Source organism: Folsomia candida, unplaced genomic scaffold, assembly GCF_002217175.1.
Source record: "Folsomia candida strain VU population unplaced genomic scaffold, ASM221717v1 Fcan01_Sc008, whole genome shotgun sequence".
Classification (NCBI taxonomy): Eukaryota; Metazoa; Arthropoda; class Collembola; order Entomobryomorpha; family Isotomidae; genus Folsomia; species Folsomia candida.
The window spans coordinates 3020660-3042747 of NW_019091200.1; the positions used below are offsets into that span (position 1 = coordinate 3020660).

The 22088-nt window shown below is 39.2% G+C and overlaps 3 protein-coding genes across 3 annotated transcripts; 1 reads left to right on the plus strand and 2 right to left on the minus strand.

Moving 5' to 3' along the window:
* The first annotated feature begins 153 nt into the window (after positions 1–153).
* Positions 154–2850, plus strand: LOC110853066 (zinc finger protein 8). Its single transcript, XM_022101295.2, has 7 exons — positions 154–371; positions 468–605; positions 699–1045; positions 1138–1458; positions 1537–1640; positions 1703–1869; positions 1931–2850. The coding sequence occupies exons 1-7, from the start codon at positions 260–262 to the stop codon at positions 2440–2442; spliced, it is 1701 nt and encodes a 566-aa protein (XP_021956987.1). The 5' UTR covers positions 154–259; the 3' UTR covers positions 2443–2850.
* A 279-nt stretch (positions 2851–3129) lies between these two features.
* Positions 3130–17625, minus strand: LOC118436384. Its single transcript, XM_035854376.1, has 13 exons — positions 16930–17625; positions 15910–16109; positions 15589–15690; positions 15200–15284; positions 13514–13645; positions 13313–13434; positions 12464–12637; positions 12098–12317; positions 11288–11857; positions 9398–11073; positions 5506–8999; positions 4135–5397; positions 3130–3544 (listed from the first exon to the last, which is right to left on the minus strand). Exons 1-13 carry the CDS (start codon positions 17132–17134, stop codon positions 3130–3132), a joined length of 8658 nt encoding a protein of 2885 aa, XP_035710269.1. The 5' UTR covers positions 17135–17625.
* An 850-nt stretch (positions 17626–18475) lies between these two features.
* Positions 18476–22019, minus strand: LOC110853226 (serine/threonine-protein phosphatase 2A regulatory subunit B'' subunit gamma). Its single transcript, XM_022101478.2, has 9 exons — positions 21607–22019; positions 21404–21499; positions 21171–21343; positions 20558–20735; positions 20306–20494; positions 19971–20095; positions 19665–19896; positions 19479–19606; positions 18476–19256 (listed from the first exon to the last, which is right to left on the minus strand). Exons 1-9 carry the CDS (start codon positions 21937–21939, stop codon positions 19169–19171), a joined length of 1542 nt encoding a protein of 513 aa, XP_021957170.2. The 5' UTR covers positions 21940–22019; the 3' UTR covers positions 18476–19168.
* Positions 22020–22088: the final 69 nt, after the last annotated feature.

Genomic DNA, 22088 nt, shown 5'->3' on the forward strand with positions numbered 1-22088 from the left:
ACACCCCAGCCAAGGGGGGTGTACCCCATGATCACCAACTTCAAACTTGCAAGGTCCTGACGAATTCGAAACACGTGGTGAAAATCATTATTTGAGATTTTATGAAACGGGCCGACGGACAGACATTGCAAAACCATAAAGGGGTTTCACCCGCGTAATAAACATCTGCGATCTGTTGTGCTGAACTTTCAGTAGCCTTGTAATGTTGACAAAAACATTAGAATTTTTAATTTAGTTTTTAAGTAATATTTTGGGAAGGATGGAGAAGAAGAGTGACCAAGGACTGGACATATTATCCGGGCGTGTAGCAATGCTGGAGAAACTTGTCGTAGAATTGGCGAAATGGATCCAGTTCGATTTGAACACATTTGGTAACTTTTTGTTTCGAAAATCTTGAACCCGATTTTTTATGGAATGTCACATTCCGAATGTGAACATTAGCAATGTTTGTTGTGTTTGTTTAATAGCTGGGCGACAAATGGACGACGACAATGACGATGATGATTATTACGTCAAGAAAATATTCCGATCAGAAAAACGATCAAATACACGACCTTCGACATTACACAATGTTACATCGACTGAAAATAAGAAATCCATTACTGGTAATTAAATGCCTTATAATTTTATGTCTACTGTGGTGCCACCAACTTGGTGTGATCTATATGTATATCGCTTTTCAATTCATAATTTCATAGGTCGTCGTCACGTAGCTAGCAAATCGCCAACCAGTCGAAAACTCACTGCACGGAAATCGACCGCTGGTGGGAGTCGAAAAAATGCCCTTTCTTCTGGACAGGATAATTTGTCTCCTCCTTCTCATCCAAAACTTGAATTGGTCACCATCATGCCGGACAAGGACATTAAGACTGAACCCGTTCACGTTGAATATGAAAATTTTGTGAAGGTCGAAAAATCAGATAATGATGGTGATTACTACTTTGTTCCACAAGGATCCGACCTGGATAGTGACGACAGCTTTAACCAAAATGTGAAAGACAAAAAGAGAAAGCAACGGACGAATATAAAAACTGAAATAAGTAAAGTGAGTTTGCCATTTGAAAAATATTCTAAAATTTTCTCCTTTTTGTATTACATGCTAGAAAGAAGATTTGGCAATAATTACTCATTTTTTAGGCACCACAATCCCATCCTGGCAAACCGCGCTTCCGGTATTATGCTCCTTTACGCGTTATTCCATCCACAGTGACCAAGGATCTCAACCCAGTAATTAAATTGGACAACCTAACGCTTCGTGAACTCGAGCAAATGTCTATCAAAGTTCCACCGCCACGAAGAACACTCTTACGCGGTCCACACAAATGTCCAAATTGTGATACAATATTGCACACAAGGCGAAAATGGGAAGCGCACCAAAGGAAATTTCACACGGAAAAGAAAACAAGCAAGACTAAAATTCAATGTTCGTATTGTCCTAAATCGTTTCGTCACAAAAGCGTGAGTTGAAATTATCATTATTGCGCTAATTTTGGATAGCTATAAATATGCAGATTGATTATTGTAATTTGTTTGCAGAGATTTCTCATTCATGAGAGAGGACACACTAAGGAAAAGCCATTTCTCTGCTTCCGTTGTGGCCATACGTCGAAAACGCTGCAAATGTTAAATTCTCACATCAGGTAGGGAGGCAAGCTTTTGAAAGCCTTGTTTGGAAAATATTTTCAGTCAATGATTTGTTCAGCTTAATTCATCCCAACGTACCGCGTGAGAAGAGGTTCAAGTGTGACCAATGTGAAAGACGCTTCTTAAGTCAGGCTGGATTGTACAAACACGTCAAAAAGGAGCATGGCGCAGATGGAAAAAATGAATTGGCTGTCCAATGTCATCTTTGCACAGTTGTCGTTTCCGGTGAGACCCAAGAAAATGTGAATATTTGTACCCTAGTTTTTGAGCTTAATTTGTTCCCTAGATTCTGGCAAGTTGAAACGACACATTGCAGATATCCACGAAAACCGGAGAACATTAGCATGTCACCTTTGCGGTCAATTATTTAAGCGACCCCAACATTTGAAGAAGCACATCATCCGGCACGACAATCCCCACCGGAGGAGGAGAGGGGAACAAAAACCCGTGTTGAGGAAGGGCACAGTCCTCCTCCCAAAAGCAGAAGATGTCGTGGAACATGGGAACATCAGTGGTGGGAACGTGTCGTCGCTGAGGTTGCTGGTCATGGAAGAAGATCAGGCTCCAGCACCAAGTAAGGAAGTCACCGTTATTACGACAACACTGGCGACGTTGAAAACTCCCGAAGAAGAAGAAGAATACGTCCAGTATCATCATCGTCATCTGCACGGTGGCGACCAGGAGGAAGGTGAATTATTTATATCGGGCAATCTGGATTCCCGACCACAGGAGGACAGGATTATAGTGGAACAACAACTACTGCTACAAGTGGAAACACTGGCAGATTTGCAGCAATAGAACAGACTGACTCTTTATTATGTGTAAACTTATTTTGTATAAATGCAAACATTTTTATTTGGGTCATTAGTTTGAAATTAATTGTACAACTATTTTTTAGCAAATAAATATTTTATTACTTGATACTATTAAAAGACTGAGTCAATTAAGAATGCTTGGGTTACCCGATGACAATTTATCATGTTTCTATTACCGATTTTTAACCAAACATGTACCATAATTTAAAGATGAAATTAAACGCCGACCAGACCGTGGATATTGACGTGGACAGAGTCAATCGTTTCGTAAGCCTTCTGAAAGTGATTCTTATAGTCGAGGCCAGTAAATGTTTTCAAAAATTACAAGTCAGTCTAAGTCGGGTACTTTCAAAATGCCGGATTTTATAATTTGTTGCAAATTGTATGCAAATTAACATGTACATTTAATTTAATATTTTATTTAAGGAATAGGTATGGATATAAAATCCCATAAAAATTCAAACAAATCAATATATAAATATAAATAATGCATCGAAAATAACTCGCCAATAATTAGTAACTAAATCAATCAAGTCGTTTCATCATAATCTCATTAATTACATATCTACAAATGTATGCAACACATAACACATCTCAACAAAATATTGGAAGGCTTGAAAATCAAGTACATAACAAGTTAACTTACGACAATTTTAATAAATTATTTACATCACAGATTCTTCAGAGAGTTTGTTTTGTTGAGTAAAATTGCTTCTGATTCCACCGGAAGTGATGTTGGTGCTGGTGTTTCTGCTTTGATTTCGACATCTTGCGTTAATTTCTTCCTATGCTTTCTTCTTTTGTTTGTTGTATTGTTAGATTTTGGTTGCGGTGTTGTCGTTGCGTAAGTTTCATCTTCATGAGAAGATTGTATCGTTGAATTACTAGGTTCTATTGGTAAAATGTCTATGTTTTCATCATATTCGGATGAGGATCTCTTTCGAAAGGGATAATTTTCAATTTCTTCTTTAAATCTACGTCTGCTGTGGGGTCGCCGATTTCTCGTGGGGCGAAATGGACGCTGAAATTCTTCATCAGACTCATCATCGCTGTCAATATCCGAGTCGAATTTTCTCCGGCTACCCCTTCGCAAAAAAAATTTAGTTTTTAGGCTTCGACAAACTTATTAGATTTTTTAGAACGAAAAAAACTAAACACACTGTATTACAGCGCAAGCTAGGGTCAAAATTTTGAAATTTCGTAAAAAATAATTTTCGAATACTAGTTCACAATTTTAGCATTTACAAATTTGTATCCACGCTTTAAATATTTTGCAATTTAAATACTTAAAATTCAGTTATTTTTCAGTTAAATTGCCTGATACCATTTGAATCCAAATTTGTAGACAGAACTTTAAAGAGTCAATTCTGATTTCATGGAATTTGCATGGAATTCAGAATTGATTCTTTGTCTGAAAAGAATGCATACATACGATTAGGGTGCATATGTATGTGTTAGAATTTTGTATGTGCCCCATAAATTCACAAAGCAAAAAGCTGAAAACAAAGAAATGGCATTAAATTATCGTTTTCTACGGGTCAAAAATTAGATGCTTACAATTTTTGATATGCATGTTTCTTTTTGCAAATATTAAAATATTCAGAGCTTCGGTAAAACTTCAAACAAAATAACTTCGAAGGGATAAGCCAATGCTTATCACTCCTCATTTACATACCTTAACCAACCCCTTTTCCTATTTTTCCGCCTTCTGCGTTGCCTCAAAATATCCGCCCTTCTCATCAAGTGGGTGTTCCTGTGCTGGATTCGCTTCGTCGCCCTATCCTCGTCGTTGACACTTTTCTCCGTCGTTGTCGACATCTCGTTGTCATCTGCTTGTCCAGCATCGTCCGTGACGCCCTTCCGATACTGGAAATTATTACTGGCGAGGCGAAATTCTTCGGTCTTTTGAGGCTCTTCCGTTATGTAAACGGTATCAGGGTCGGAATAAATTGTGTACTCGCGAGGGCCAGGTTGTGGCGTGGGTGATGGATTATTATGCCCAAAATGTGACCCTGAAGTGGGCCCATTATCATGACCGGAAGTAGCTTCTGGACTCGCATGATACCCTTGATTTTGAGCGGAATGTTCACCGGAAGTGGACTCATGGTGGATACGATAAGGTTCATTATTTGGATAGACCGATGTAGATTCTTGGCTGTTTTGACCCGAAGTAGACGTCTTGGGGTCAAAGTTTATTTCATGATGCGACGGATGTGGCGTTGGCGCATCAAAATTTCTCCTCCCGTCAAATACATCGGGATGAAAGGTTGTCGAAAAGTTTGGGACCGGCGTTGTCAACGTGAAACCAAACCCATCCTCGTGACCTCCGCTCCCAAAATAGTGATGGTCATACCCGACCGGGTCAACCACTACGGTCGTGGTAAAAGTGTCGCCAAAATTGGCGAAAGGGTCACGTTGCTTTTGGGGGATTTTTCGACCATAAATTGCTGGTTGTGGAGTTGTGAGGAATTGAGGCGTTGATGAAGGGTCAATAAATGGGCGTGGCGTGGTCGACGGGTTAACAAAGGGGCGTGGCGTTGGCGTCAAAGTGGGCGTGCCGGTTGGCGTGAGTAAACCGTCGAATGGGTGGGGATAAGGGTCGACGATGACGGATGGGACGAATTCTAGTTCTTGGGAGAAAGGCTTTGGAGTAACGTGGTTCAAATTTTGATGGAAATTTTGCCCATCTGCATTTTGAGTATTTTCCTGAAAATTTTGGTTTTGATCGGGCCTAGGTTGGTTGAAAGGAGGAGAATTTTGGTTCAAGGTTTCTAACTCTTTATAAAAATTTAGAACGTCTCGGTCGAAGTTGTCTGAATTTTGTTGGAAATCTTTAATGTCTTTGTGTAAGTTTTTAACAGTTTGACCAACATCTTGATTTTGATTTAAATTTTGGTTTTGCCCGAAATCTTTATTATGATTCAAATTTTGGTTTGGTCTGAATTCTTGATTATGATTTAAATTTTGATTTTGTCTGAAATCTTTATTTTGATTCAAATTTTGGTTTTGTCCGAAATCTTGATTTTGATTTAAATTTTGGTTTTGCCCGAAATCTTTATAATTCAAATTTTGGTTTTGTCCGAAATCTTGGTTTTGATTTAAATTTTGGTTTTCTCCGAAATTTTGATTATGATTTAAGTTTTGAGTTTTTCTGAAATCTTGATTTTGATTTTGGCTTTGGCTGTACCCAAAATTTTCCGCATTTTGCACAAAGTTTAGCACATTTTGATTCGAATTTTCTCCTCCAGAAGATTGAAAATCTCTATGATGCCCCTCATCAAGGTCACGACCTCCCTCCGCAGGGTTATCATGCGTTGTTATCATTACATCGTTAATCTGAACCTTTGCCTGGTTATCTGTTCCATTTGTAATCGTGGGCGGGTGGATAACGTCACCATTTGAAATTACTGGGGGGTCAAGCGAGCTCGTAGACCCGGTATCGTCATACGTCAAGGAAACCTGACCCACGTCAACGCTGCCCAACGTTGGTGCGGGAAAATAATCATATTGTGGCGACGGTTCGGTGTCGGGGAGAAAATCTGGACGGGAAAGGTGATCAGTTGGGTTGGGAATTTCAGGTGGAGAAATTCCCGTTGTGGTGTGGTGTTCGAAAACATGCGGACTTTGAAACATTTGCATGGCAGGAGTGACTAAAGTGTTTGGGTTGAAGTTTGGTGCAGGGGTGGTGAAAGTTGGCTGCAGGTTTGGGGATGGAGTGGTGTGATGTTGATGATGTTGGGGATCTAAATTTTGGAAATTTTTGGGAAAATTTTGTCCCAAGTTCGGGTTAGAGTATGACGGGTTTTGTAAGTTTTGTCCGAAATTGTGATTATTCCCTGAATTTTGTCTATTGATGTGGCCCGCATTTTGAGAATTTTCATTATTGTGTTTGCGATGTTGTCCTGCATCCCCATTTCCATATTCACCCTGGCCATTATTTTGCCCAGGAAAATTGTCATGTCCAATTGGTTTATTTTCATCAAAGTTGCCACTTTGTCCAGGAACAAATTGCCCAGAGTTTTGAGAATGTCCATAATTTTGCCGTAAATCTTGATTTCCACCATTCCCGTACCCACCCACGTTATTGGTCCCGTGGAAATTTTCGTTTTTCCGCTGTTGGTCAAAATTAGTATTCAGTCCTCCAGTTTGTTCGCCACTGTTTTGTCCTGCAGGTTTAAACGGTTGTTCAAAGTTTAAACCTGCATGGTGTCCAAAATTCTTTTGGTTTTGAGGAAAATTCTTGTCCAAATTTGCACCCTGTTCGTTTGAATGTCCCCTAAAATCCTGTCCCGAATTTACTAGTGGTTTCTGCTCGGCGTTGGTGTCGGTAAATACGAAAATGTGTTTGTTCTTCAGGTCATGATTATTGTTCTGAGTTCCACTATTTTGTCCCAAATTGTGCAAATTTCTGTCCCGATTATTACTAAAATCTGTTGGCAAACTTAGCGTTTGTGGTTCCAAATTTTCAGGATTTATTTTGAAATTTTCTTCCACCGGGGTCTGTGAATAGTCAAAATTTCCCCTCAACTGTGAATTACTTTGAGAATAAAAGTCGACTTTTTGCTCTCCTGAATTAAAATGGCCGGAATTTTGGGGGAAATTCTTATTTTTTGGAAAATTACTATTCCCCCCAAAGTTTTCAGGCGGAGGAGAAGGTGCATTCTGGTGGTCATTTTGATGTTGATGATCATGGTAAGAGTTTGGTGCTGGGGTTGTAAGCGAGGTAGGTCGGAACTTATTAACATTTTGCGAGTTTTGATCATGATTTTGATTTTTAAGCCCAGTTTGTTCCTGACTTTGGAACTTTTGTCCTGGATTATGCACCCCATATTGTCCCAGATTTTGGAAATTGTTCAAATTTTGATCAAAGTTTTGACTCGCCTGAGTTCGCACCGCGTCCTCCTTATTTTCCTTAAAAAATCTGAAATTTTCTACTCCCGAATTATCCCCGTTTTTCTCCCTGCTTCCAACGTTCCTCAAATCTGGAAGGTTTCCCTGCTCACTACCGGATGCTCCAGGATAGCCGTACGCCCCCAACATTTGACTTATCCAACGCCCAGCGGGTGTCTGATGTCCATCCTGTCTCAAGTTACTCCCAGTTCCGACAAGAGCGGGATTTTCCGATGACCCTGGACTGACATCAACTTGATGACCGTAGCTCCGTCCGAAACTAGATTTGCGTCCCGTGTTATAGAAACTGGTGAATTTTTGGCGATAATTTTGCTGCTGGGAGGATTCATTGACGTTATCGTCGAGTTGCTTCTGTTCATTCTGATACTGTTTTGGAGATAAGACGGGTTTATGTGTCGTCGTTGGTCGTGGAAGCCCAGTTCCGTGATGATTGTAGCGTTGTCGAGGTCTTGAAGTCGTTCCTATATTGTGCTTATCTGAATTAGTCCGATAAGTGAACGAAGTGGCGGACATTTCTGTCGTCGAGTCGGTTTCAGGATGTTTTTCTACAAAACTGGTAGGAAATCGAGACGTCGGGTCGACAGAGGCAGGATGGGGTTCAAAAGCGTTATACTTATCACGGATAACGTTAGAGAAACCGGAAGTCGATAGTGACCAATTTGAATTAGGCTGTGTCGACAAATGCGGCGACGGGGTCCATGGTGGTCGTGCTATCGATTTTCCAAATGTTAATGGAGGCGGGGTTGATTTATCGAAGATCGGAAACTTTTCGATAAAGGAGCTCGGATAAGTTTGGGCTATTATCGAAACATCATCGAAACGTGTCGGTGGTTGAATCGTTGTAGAAATTTGGGGCAAATTTAGACCTTTCAAATTTGAATACGACGCCATTGAATCTTGCACTTCTGGCACGTTGCCTTCCTCGTCGTAAGTTTTTTCAGGGTCGCGCCCACGTAAAACGTCCATCGTCGCCTCAGCCAATGCGGACAATAACATTGTCGAGCTTGTCTCAGAATCGGAATTATTATTTGATGATGAAAAATCCGAAAAATTTTCAAAGTTTTGTGTCGAATTTTTTTCTCCGCCTAGCTCATCCGGCCATATCGTTACGGACAAGAGGGGACGTGGCGTAATTGTCAAGGGGGATTTTAAATTTGAAAAAAATCCACGAGATTTTGATTTCGACTTTTTGATACTTATCGACGTTCGAGTTGAGGATGACGAGACATGGTTATCTTTCGATGAAAAGTAAGGCTGAATATTCTGATGGTTGTCCGATTCTGTATTTTCCGGGAAATTTTTATGTTTTATCCTGATTTTTATTTTTTTGTTTCCTGGACCGATATGGTAGTCGCTGTGAGATGGTGACGCCGTCGTTGATAAGGACACACCAATGTTGCCAGATTTGATTCTTACTACGCGACCTTTAGTCCCACTGCCCGGAAAGGATTTGAGGATTGCGATTTTACCCGGGTTTTTCCACGAGGGAGATGGCGTCGGGGTGAAGTTGTCGTCCAGTGGGGATCGAGATTTGGGGGATGGAGATGCGTTGACGTAATAAGGATTTGTAGTGGGTGTGGTTGTGACAGGAAGAGGGTTCGTCCAATAGGGAGATTTTGACATTGGGACCTAAATGATAAACAAAAATGTGTTAAGTCTATGCAATGAAAATAATTATTTAATCAACGTTATCTGACTCTATCAAAGGCAATTTTAAAAGCATTCTGCATTTACCGAGTGAAAGCAAATTTGACTTTCACAGTAAATATTATATACCTGTATTTCTACGTCTCTAAAGAGAGAAGAGATGAAATGTATGAAAGATAAGCATGGTAAGCTTGCAAATTTTGCACCGTGACACAAAATTTGCTCTGCAAATCCACGCAGATTGTTCTTGGCCCCAGAAATTCCAGCCTCAATACTTATGAATGCAGTTTATGCATTAAAAACCTACAATGCAGACTTCCTTTAGCCCGAGCCAGCTTCTTCATATTTTCAATTACTTAGCATTATGTATTACAACTCACCTTAACCTCAACCGCGTTCAAATTGGACGTGGCACTACTCGAGGTGTCACCCTGTTCCTGCATCTTTTTCAAATCCGCCTCATCCGCTGCTAAATTATTCAAACTGGACCCGTCCTTAATCTTGTAATAAATATCTGGCACCGTTGCACTGCTCGGAACTCCGGTGGTTGGCGGGGCCCCGGAATTCGTCGCCATCGTCAACACGGTTGGTCGGGTCTGACTCCGGAGGGGCCCCAAATTAGGAAACTCAATGCCTGGCACGTGCGGAATATTGTTGAAATATTCGACACTCGACGTGATTGGGTATCTTAATTGGAATTCTCGCTGTTCTTGGCGGTAAGCCTCGTCCGGGAATGGATTACTAATTTGCAGGCCGGGGCGTAAATTGGTTTCGTCGTCGACAAGGTTGGGGCGTGTGGCGGAGGGCGGCGGAATTATGGATGAAGACGTCGTCGTCGAGGTGGATTCCATGTCATGGTCATCGAAACGGGACGGTTTGTTTGTTGTGGGGGAGGATTCTGTAGTGGTGAAATCGAATTGGTTGGAAGGGGTGTGGTTAAGAAGGGTGGCAGGGTCGGGATGATCAAGAATTGGGACACTGGACCCAATGGGATTATTGGTGGAGGATTCGGTGAGAAATGTCATCATGGTTGCGATAGAGTTACCCGAGGTGGGAAAGAGGGAAAAGTCGGAGGGGGGTGGTGGGCCATTGTTGTTCATGGGACCCATTGGGCCATTATTTCCCATTGGGCCGTTGTTAGGACCATTGTTCATGGGACCATTGTTATTGAATGGTCCATTTCCACCATTTGGGGGGCCATTATTTCCCATTGGACCATTATTCATGGGACCATTGTTGTTGAATGGTCCATTTCCACTATTTGGGGGCCCATTATTATTAAATGGTCCATTTCCACTATTTGGGGGCCCATTATTTCCCATTGGACCATTGTTGTTCACAGGACCATTGTTGTTCATGGGACCATTATTATTGAATGGTCCATTTCCACTATTTGGGGGACCATTAAAGTGTCCATTGTTGGGGGGCGGAGGTCCACCGTTATTGGGAGGTCCATTGTTTGGGAGATTATTGAATTGCGGACCACTACTGTTCCCCCGAAACGGATCCTGAATGAAACTGCTGTTAAAAGCTGGAGGAACTTCGGACGCCGATGGAGGCCAGTACGGTCCAGGACTTGACCCATTGTTGCCACCAAAATTATTTCTTGGCCCAGGTGGAGGTCCGTATCCATTATTATTTGACGGGAGTGACCCTGGTCCATATTGGGGCGGTGGTCCGTTGTTATTTGGCGGGCTATTATTATTGTGCCAAGGGGGTGGTCCATTGTTGTTCGTAACCCAAGGGGGCGGGCCATCATTGTTATTGTTCGTAACCCAAGGAGGTGGTCCATCATTGTTATTGTTCGTAACCCAAGGGGGTTCGTCATTCGGTGGTCCCCCGTGCCCATTCGGTTCGCCATGTCCCTCGTGAAAATCATTGTCACGTAACTTGTGCGGAATGAAACCGTCGCCCTCATGGTCATCCGTGTGATGATGACCTTGCTGATTTCTAAGAGCCTGTTCCCTCTTCTCCTCCTCCCCTCGAGTTCGCCACGCTTCCATTATGATGTCTGCCCCTTTCTCGGCTATCATGTAGACCGCGGCTTCCACAGGGGCTAAATTAAAAATTAAGACATTAAATTAAGAACAAAATTAAGACATTTTAAGCATGTTACACTTTCAGTATATATGTGCCATGTGCAAAAATTGGACGTAAATTTATGCACATCGTTATGAAATTTAGCGTACTAAATTATATTATTACGTTTTGCACATTATTTAGCATAAACTTTTGCAAAAAAAACCTAAGATTAATTTTTTGCAACTAACCTCCCGGTATTGAGGGCATCACGCTGGCGTCCACCACCCTCAATCCATTAACCCCTATCACCTTAAGTTCCGAATCTACCACCCCGCCCCGCCCCATGTCCACTTGACCCATTCCGCACGATCCGACCGGGTCATTCAAACTGAGACTAAAGTGACGAATGTAACATTCGAAATACTCATCCGATCTGAACGGTATGTGTTCACAGCCAGGGAATTTTTTTGAAGTAAATCTTGCCCTCAAATTTTGAAACGAAGTGGTATTTTCGACCAAATAAAGAGACGTTTTAATCCCTTCGATCATAATTCCGAGGTCGTGCTCGTTTTCTAAATAGTGTGGATTAATCCCGACGGGGGCGTAAGGGTCCCGCTTTTCTAGGACGATCTCTCCCCTGGCGAAGGGACGGGAAGGGGAGACTGCAATAAAAAACGAGTCTCGTCCCGTAGCCGAATCGGTGTATTTTCTGATTGGTTTGGAATTCAGGTGGAAGGCGTGACCCAGGTCGGTGGCAAAGGTTTTGTGTGCCGCCAGAGAGGAAAAGAGGAGTTGAATGTCGGGCCAATTCCATGAACCTTAAAACGGGTTAAAAAGTATTTGAATTTTTTATGGTCGAAATTGTTGTAGGCTTTAAAATTTCACAGAAATTCCCAGGAAAAAACTTGTACCGCTAAATGTCCAAAAATGCACTTTCTATAAGAGACCAAGTGTCAAGCAATAAGTGCATTTTAGGACCTAGCGTCTGCAAATTTACCAAGTTTGCAGGATAACAAACGCCAGAGTAAATTATTAAATTTAAATTTTTTGTATCTAACCGGCCCATTTGTTCTTTTTTGACGAGATCATGGCCGCCGCTTGGAAGAGAGAGGAGGACATGGGGCCATTCCCGTCAGACTTGTATTCGTAGAATGACTTGAGGGTGACATCCCTGTCGATAAGGTAGGATCGAGGAGGGTCGATGAAAAAGGGGCCGAGAAACGTGGCCAAGTGATCCTGAAGGTTTTTACCCACCGGTAAATCTGCCACAAGGGAAATCTAAAGGAAAAAATTTTTTTTTAAATATATTTCCACGTGACTTTTTCTATAACCCTTTCGAATAACAACGTTAGTTTTTGAACAATTCATGTGCACGCGTTTTATTTTAATCTGTAATAAGATGCTATCAAATCCGATTTTCTCACCCCTAAATCAGCCAGATGTGCTTTGGGCCCAATGCCCGACAGCATTAGTAATTTTGCGGTCTCGACCGTTCCCGCAGCTAGAATAACTTCCTTTGTGGCGTAGGCGTAACGTCGCCTCCCATGGCGGTCATACTCCACTCCGTAGGCCGTCGTGTCGTGACCACGGACGAGAAGCTGGAAACAAAAAATTATAACATTTCTATATTTCAGAGTAAAACTATCTATTTACATTACAAGCATTGTACATTATCAGTAAACGTCGTGCACACATAATAAATGGCTCTAAACGTCACGATGAAAAGTGAAGCCGACCGGGATTTTAGTATTATCTTTTTGCACATTGTTGTTCTTGTTGGGTAAGTGAATGACTATGTGGTGGGAAAGATTAATATATAGATTAAGGTTAAGAGGGAAATGATGCATATGTACATATTGCGGTTAATTTCCGGTAGTTTCACTTGAGAAAAAAAACTTGCAAAATAATCATGCATAGCAATTGAGGGTGGTAATATCAGTTTAACAAACTTGTATTTCAAACGTGATCGTGCAGACAATTAATATAAAGCTCTGCAACTTGGTAACTTTTGTATGGAGGCTATCAAGGTTTTTAATGCGTAGAAAAAATCTCAGAAAAATTGGATTTTTATGTAATTCACTCTGGTGCTTGTAACTGAAATTAGTAAGGTAGCTGGAGCCTGACGAAATTTAAATGCAGTAATTAATTTGACATTTTCTGAATAGAGTTTCTGATTTTTTTTTTGCTTTACGAAACGTCCACCTAGCTATCTATTCTAGTTATCTAAAATAATTACCGAAAATTACTAATTTATTGGTTTCAATTTTACTGACCTTGTTGACATGTGCGTACTTCCTGATGACTAGGGTCTCGCGATCTCTGCAGGGTTCCAAAAATGCGGAAAACGCTCCTCTCCTCTCTCCACAATCCAACGGGTAGAAGATCGTATCGAACCCTTAATTTTAAAAAAGTATCGTCTTTCATTAAAAACGATTTTAGAAACGTGCGTTTGCATTACGCTTGGTTTGGCATACCTTCGTCATAGCGTGCGTTCAGATCGACATGTTCGTAACCCAATTCTTGTCCCGCACGGATAAATTCTTTCGCCATCCCGGTGTAGCTGGGCGCTTCCAACTTCAATTCACCGTCGAAACCGTGCGCCTCACCTGAAATTGTGAAAAATTGGAAAACTTGCATCTGATGAATACCACGTCAAGTGTTTCACAAAACCGTTTTCCATATTTCGCATGGGAATGTGAGACAGAGTGAGAAAAGTGGTTCGCGGTGGGTATCCATCATCATTTCGAGTCAGGGTCGTATGAAATCCATTTCTCTTCGTCTCACTTTTTCCATGCAAACTTTTCATCCAACCAGGCGCCTCATTTTATTATATATGTAACCCGAAATTACCGTTCAGTGTCTAGTATACACCATACCTCCTATTATCGTCATCATAAATTCAAGAGTTTTATATTTGGGGCGATTTGGATAAACTAAATTTGCTTATCTGAAAAATTGATAAGTCTGGAGATAAGCCCTATAGCGTTAATTTTTCAGTGAATATCACCATCATAAATTCATAAAAGCTTAAGTTTTAAATTTGGGGCGATATGGATAAACTAAGTTTGCTTATCTGAAAAATTGATAACTTAATTGATAAGCCTCAAAGCATTAATTTTTGAGTGAATATCACCATCATAAATTCAGAAAAGCTTAAGTTTTAAATTAGGGGCGATATGGATAAACTAAGTTTGCTTATCTGAAAAATTGATAACTTAATTGATAAGCCTCAAAGCATTAATTTTTGAGCGAATATCACCATCATAAATTCAGAAAAGCTTAAGTTTTAAATTTGGGACGATTTAGATAAACTAAGTTTGCTTATCTGAAAAATTGATAAGTCTGTAGGTAAGCCCTATAGCGTTAATTTTTGAGTGAATATCACCATTATAAATTCAGAAAAGCTTAATTTTAACAATTAGATCGATTTGAGGCTACTTTAATAACTTTATTCTTTATCATTATTTTTATGGGTAGTATTTCACAAGCAGCCATACTATGTATGTATGTATGTTACGGCTCTTGCAAAATAAGCCCCTCCCTCAGAAACTTTGACCCCAAATTTCTCGTGGTACCATCGATTCCCTTCGGGCAACAAAAGCTGAAAATGTAGCTCTTCCCAAGGAGAAAAATCTGGCATCGGGTTGTCCGAAGTAAATGGGTGGTACCATGCGTTTTTTAAGGATTTCTGTGTACGTAAAAAAACCGCCAATTTTCGAATTTTGAAACTCTTGATGCATTAAAATGTTCGTATTTCAAGGGGAAGTCAAATTGCAAATGCAAGTATAGGTCTAACTCTTATTCTACACGATGTACATTGACTTTCTCATTTTTCCGAACTTTGTTCCTTTATTTTTATAGGGGGTGTGGTTGCACAGAATTCAAAAAATGTTGTGGTACATTTGTCCTTGTACCCACAATTGCATTTACAATTAATTTTATTTGATTCAATGAAATCGATGCGAAAAGCTATGGAACGTATCCGTCATTTTATCTCATCTGCACTAATCCTACGTACTAATTATTATGTAAAAATTGATGAAAGGAATTAAACTGTTTCAATTACAAAATTTCGGAAAAATCTTAAAGTTGTGAACTTTGTAAGTTTTGTCACGTTTTGTCAAGGCTGCAAAAAAAGATTTAAAAAATAGCCGACTTACGATCGGGTGAGTCGCCTTGATAGTTTTCATGCCGTCGAAAGTATGGAAGCAGGGCTTCATACGTCCAAGAATCATCGCCAGTCACCTAATTTTAAAATTATGTATAGTCGGGAATAAGTTAAAAAATACAAATTCGATGAAAACTGGCACATAAAATGTCAGATAAATTTGCAATTAAATTAAACTTTGTAAAGTTTGCACAGAAGTACTGCATTATAGAAGAAAGAAGCATGAGTCTCAACGCCAATCTCATTTTATACACGATGTAAAGACAAAGACATATTATCTTGATTAGGTCAAAAATAATCATTACAAACTTCCCGAATTACTGACGAATGACCTCGCTAAGAATTTAAATGCTGGACGGATACATTAACAATTTTTCATACCTTTGCCCAGTGGTCGTAATCTCTGGGGGAGCCGCGTAAGTGCATCATGAAATTGAGGTTGCTGGTACCACCCAAATTCATTCCTTGTGACCAACTTGCCCTCTAAAAATATAAGATTAAAATTATTTGTCGTCATTTTCATTACCTTGCAAATGTGTGCAATTAGCCACCAATAAATTTTATAATTTTATTCATGCATACTACATAACTCCATCACAATTTGGCAAGTTTGCAAATTTTGAAAGTGTTAAATTATCACTAATTCGATAGGTTTCACTAGAATTTGGCAAGTCCACTTTGAAGAGTTTGCACAAAACTTACCCTGCTTGGTGAGGAGAAGCAGGCCCTTCTTTGCGGAACGGTCCTGTGCATCCAATCGATCTCGGGATGGTTCAGCATGAAGAGGGACATTCCTGGGATACGTTGCAGTGGGTGTGGCTCACCACCCGCTTCGATCAGAAGGACTTTGTGCCCTTCGGAAAGCCGGTTGGCCAGAAGGGAGCCAGAGCTGCCACCCCCGACTGTAGTTAAATTTGAGGAAAAATTAGTTTGAAAAATATTTAAAATTTTTAAGATTTATTTCTGAAACACTTATTAAAGCAGTGTTTCGTAGAGTAGGCAGGTAAAGTATTTAATTTGATTAGAAATTGTCAAATTGGTATGTATGCATGTTGCATGTATTTATGAGAAGGTGTGTCCATCTTATATGAAACTAAATACGTTGACACGATTTAAAAATTGCAAGATTTAATATGTATGCATACATATGTACATCTACTTGTAATTTAATTACTAATTAAATAGCTCTAAATGTTGAAATTGTAAAGTTCACAAATTTTCCAATGGGCTAGACATATGCAAATTTTGAAAAGTTTTAAATTTTCAAACAATATGTGTTAGCTTCGAGAGAAGAATCAAACGTAATTTTTTGGTCCCACTTGAGGGCTTCATCAGTTATCTTTTCTGTGTAATCAATACGGCTCATTAGAAAATTCGTGAAATACTAATTACAAATATTAATAAATATGTATTACATAAAGCAAAAAATTAAACAATCCAGAAAGTTCCCAATTGTGTACGTATTTCAATACATTTGATACATTTTTTAAAATACCACTTTCACGTGAATTGTGAACGTTTTAAAAGTTGTTGAGAAATATAATTACCAAACTTTATTTCATGACATGAAGGATCTACATGTTATGCAAAGAAGCATTGCTCGAAATTGTGAATGATGCTAACGAACGCCATGCCCAGCCTACCAAATAATTTTGTAAACTATGTATTAGAAATCTGGAGATAAAACCGGTATTTCCAGAAACAGAAATTTCGGCAACATACCCACTATGAAATCGAACGTGTCCTCCTGTTCATTAAATTTGGCATCCAAATTGTCCTTGATCCTTCCGGCCTTATCATGACTGGCGATAAGGACCGAAAGCGAGGTGACGAAACCGAAAAAGAATTTCGAAAAAATCACATTTTTAAATCCGTGACGAAATCCAGCATTTACCCCGTATTTCACTTTCTTCACCACTTTCACCATTGTAAATTATCCCGTCCTTTCCCAGCGGGAGGTTGGCACACCCCTCCCCACCCACAGTAAACTTTGAAAATTCCACTTAATAATTTGATTTTAAAAGTTTGTCGCAAAATTTGAAAATTCCGTCTCTTCCACTCACGGAATATACCATGTTTTCGGAAATTTAACAATTATTTCTATCCAGTCAAAATTCCAGAGGCTTTCAAATTATTTGAAAATTATCTTTCGTAATAAAATTTCGTAACATTTTTAATGTTACTAGAAATTATTTTGACAATTACTTTTTTGGGGACGATTTTTAAATGTTTTTTTTTTTAATTATTTAGATGCAGCGTCTTCTGAATATTTAATCTGCAATGTTTTAAATTTTACGACACTGGAAGTCAACTTGCAAAATGCGAATTTATCTTTCTACTAGAATTTTAAATGCCACCATATTAAAATAATATATATTTTTAAAATTTGTAACGATTTTCAAAAACTGCGAAGGTGAAACTGACTCGTCATACCCAACAGTAAAACAAACTGAAATAAGAAGGCCATTAAAAAATAATTGAACCCTGTTTTTTTAGGTCATCGGTACAGGGATTGGTTTAGTTAGGAGATTAAGATAACGTCACAATTACCTTGAGAAGGTGAATGTCAGGTATGTAAATGCATTTACGCTAATATCGTACGTATCAAACACTGATCGGAGTATTTGTATAAATTTGCATTGAGGGAAACCGGAAGTCCGTGAGAAATACGATGCGTCGGGGTATAATTGTTCATTATTCACCGGAAATTGCTCAGTCAGAGTGTTTAAGTGTGAGGGTAACATTTTCATTAAATTTTATAAATGCTAAATACAAGACATGGGGGGTTGAGGGATGTGCATAAAGAATGTGCCTTTGAAATTTGAGTTTCGATACTCTAAAATTTGCAAATTGAGTGACAAGAACCGGAAACCTGTACAAACGTTTGTGGGCAACTTGAGTTACAAATATTTGTGAAAATCTCTGTATTTATGTCACACAAACGTTGCAGTGTCACATTTAATAATATTTTTTGTAGTTGACCGTGTAAGACGGGTCGAAATAAGGTGGCGTCTTTCTGCACGGCTCCCAGAGAAAATAAAAAGTGAGGTGGATCGGTGCGTGGGTAATGATCCACTAGTAATGAATATGTATGAATGTATGTGTAAATGTGATATGATGATTAAACTTGACGTATCATGAGAAGTATTACAACTTTTACTTTAAGTTTCTGAAAAAAAATTGATGGATGACCGATATTATGGGAGATGGAGATGGATACCTTTTATGTTGGGGGAAAATTAATTTGGTCTGAATTTTGAAATTCATGTAACGCATTTAACCAATATTTTTATTTTAAAATACATAATTTTTTAAAGTATTCAGACAACCCAGTAAACTGAACAATTTTTGCGGTCATTTTATAATAGAAGGACGGAGAAATAGGGAAATAACTTAAATTTTAAAAACAAATAGGGAAAAATTCTTTGCGTAAAAATAAGAATAACGATGTTAAGTAGTCATTCGTGTGGAGATTTGTAGCCCATTATCTGTAGTAAATTAGTAATAAGACTGGTGAGAATATTTTTCGGAACATGATGTTATGTACATACTACTGATTGAGCATTTTTAGACATGCAAAATTTACATGTATTTATGTACATTGTAAATACATCTCCAAAGCTGGGGGTGACTGGGCACTGGAAATAAATTTCTAAATGTAATTCTTATGGAGAATACGTGTTTAAATCGAGCACACTCAACTGCATATGTATAGTCGGAGGAGCTTAGATAACTTGTAGTAACATTTAATATTAGATAACAAAGGGAAGAACATTCAAATAGTACATTAATTTCTTAGGATAAATAGTTCTACAATATTTGGTATGACCAAACTGATCAAAACATTAAGAGTAAAATTGATACGACGGAACAAGACAAAGTCGTTGAAAAAAACGGGAGCATTATTTTGTACGTTTTTACACAGATCAACGTGTAGTGTTGATCCACATAAGAATTATTCTTATGAATTTCCGACAATTTCGAGATTTTCAGCCTCGTCTAAGGTTTTAGCATCAATCAGCATCCCAATTACGTAACCACCTTTGCCGCTAAAAATTAGACGCAAAAAATATAGGTAAGCTTTTCTCATAGAATGCAAAAATGAGGCAACATAGGCAGACGTTTGTAACCCAGTAAATCAAGCAGGTTTTGTAAACTTTTTGTATGCACAAATTTGTATAAACTAAACAGACCCGTGATCGGCATCTATGCAATGTTTTACAAGTGGTTGCAAATTTACCGGGTCACAAATGTCCGTTTAGGTAGATTACCTGCTGAATAAATCTGCAGCGGTTATCCTGCACGGATTAGATGGCTTGATCATGTCGAATATCTCAGTTTTGATATCCTCAAACTTAGGCGGCTCTAGGCTGCATTCGAACAGTATTTTATAAACGTCCTGGACAACAAATGGGACAATTTAGTACAAAAACGTATTTTAATTACACATTTCTCACTTTGTAGAAGTAATGCAAGTCAGACGAATTGAGATAACCCTTCCCATGAACGTCCAAGACTTTTACGAAGTACGAGATCGACTGTTCTTCATTCTTGTTCTCGATGGCCAGAACGAAATCAATATACGTCCTAAAGTCCATTTCTCCATGATACGTCATCTTCTCCGAGAACAAGGCGTTAACAAATGTTTCCGTGAGACAAACCTGATTCCCACGAGACGAATAGTTGAATCTAGAAAAATTTCAATAAAATTTCAGAACACTTATGCCTGTGTATCTCTGATTTAAAAAATGCATATTCCGAACTTGAGAAACTCTTTTGGACTGAGCATTCCGTTGGCGTCGGTGTCCAAGTAAACGTAATGTTTATAAATACGTAGCAAGCTGTACACTCCGAACCAATTGGTCGTTCTAACTTCCAAATCGTGCAACTGAGTAACAACAGGATTAATTTTATTTAACGCTCGGAATAATATGGTGACAATCTGTTGCATGACCGTGACGACACCACCGATTTGATAATATTATTTGGTACCAGATGGTAACCTTTACATATTTTAAATCATCAGTCGGCCAGCAAACTAACTCTGTAGAGTAATAGTTCGGTAATAATCTTTGTTACCAAACTACTTACAACTCACCTCAAATATGTCGTCAAGCAAGAGGCTAGAAATAATTGCGGCGATTTGTACCTTATCGATACGTCTGGGATCCAAGAAGAAAAAGAATTTTCGCGTGGCTGCACACAAATAAAATGGCTCCAAAGTAGGGTCCATCTCATCCAAGTGAGGCAGCGTTGGGATCATATCGCGAATGTAGGCCTCCATTGACTGGAAAAAAGTCATTGATTTAAAGAATTACATCAATCAACTGTACATAAATTATTCACTCACCTCCTCGGTCAGATATCCTTGACCGTCGACATCGTAGTAAGCCAATCCCAACCTAACTTGAACCAACCAGACCTTCTTTGTCACATAATTATAGAGATGAACGATCGGGAGACGGCGAAAGATCGTGTCGTCAGATTCGGTCATCAAGGTGAAAAATTTGGTCGTGGTTAGCCATTCCCTTGGAAAAAATTGAACAACAACTTATAGAAGTACTTCACATTTATGTTTGTACGCCACCCCAGCAAACGGTATCAGTTTTGGTAAACTTGCACTATAGCGGCCTAGCTCGGATCTCGTTGAATTTTTTTAACTGGATACCTTATGGACGCTTAACCTAAAAAAAACTTTTTTTCGCAGCGGTCTCTAAAAATAAAATTTCTACGAATTTTTGAAAGAATCAGTTTTTGTCTCATGTTTTCTAGACTAACCAAAGTATATTGAACAAGAATCTGAAGAAATTTTTGAAAAAAAATCAAAAACAAACAAGTTATGCAACAATTATACACGAAGGCCCTATCTCCGATGGGAAAATCTTGTGGATTTTTTAAATTTAGGGATTTTTGAACACGCTTCAAAACCAACTTGCTAAATAAAAGTAATACTTGATTATCACCTGATTTTCGGGTGCATCTCCGCCCTTGCCTTGGTGAATGCCACGTAGTCAATGTACATATCGTAAAGGAGCATCCCCTTTTCTCTCATGCCGCATACCACCCACTGAAACCATGCCGGCTTCATCGGTTTGGGCGTCTTGTTGGCCCACTTTTCCAAAGTGTAGCAAAAGTCCTGCAAAAATAATACTGAATAATGATACCTTAACTTTGTAATGCAGGCAAATTGTCCAACCCTCATTTCTTCTTGGGTGAGAAGGTCACTCTGCAATCGGTCGCAGACTTGTCTTTGTGCCGCGAGTCGAACAGCGTCAGAAATCCGGTGTGGTTCCTGAAAAAATATAAACACAAACAAGCAATCAGTTAACTCACGATTAACTAAATACTTCTAATTAATTATAAAAGTACATGTTTTATTTTGAATTATTATATCTTCACCTTATCCACCATGGGTTTATTTCTGTTGAAGAGGGCGGTGAAATCTCCAGAGTCCATAGCGTGACGAAGAAGGCCTTCCAACTTTTTGTACCTTGCGACAAAGGCGTCAGTCTTGTGTGTGGCTTGTGGCGGCGCTTCATTAACTAGCGATTTCACCTGCATTGTAGCTAATTGTTCGCACAGGGCACGAGAGAAGATTGACCGTGGAAGGTGTGACGAGGACAACTTTTCGCAAGTGCCAGTTTCTTGTTGGTCCTCGTTCTTTGCGATAGTATCTTTTTTGGTCTTGGAGGGTGGTGATTCCACACCCTTCCCGACGCCAAGTAGGGACATTTTGATTGTTTGAAACTTGGGAACAATTAATAAAAATAGTTAATTAAAAAAATAATGTGACTGCCAGGAGAAAACACGCATGGAGAAAATAATTTTTATTTTCACCTCCCGGCAAAATATTTTGTATAAAGTACTAATCCTTTTATGCA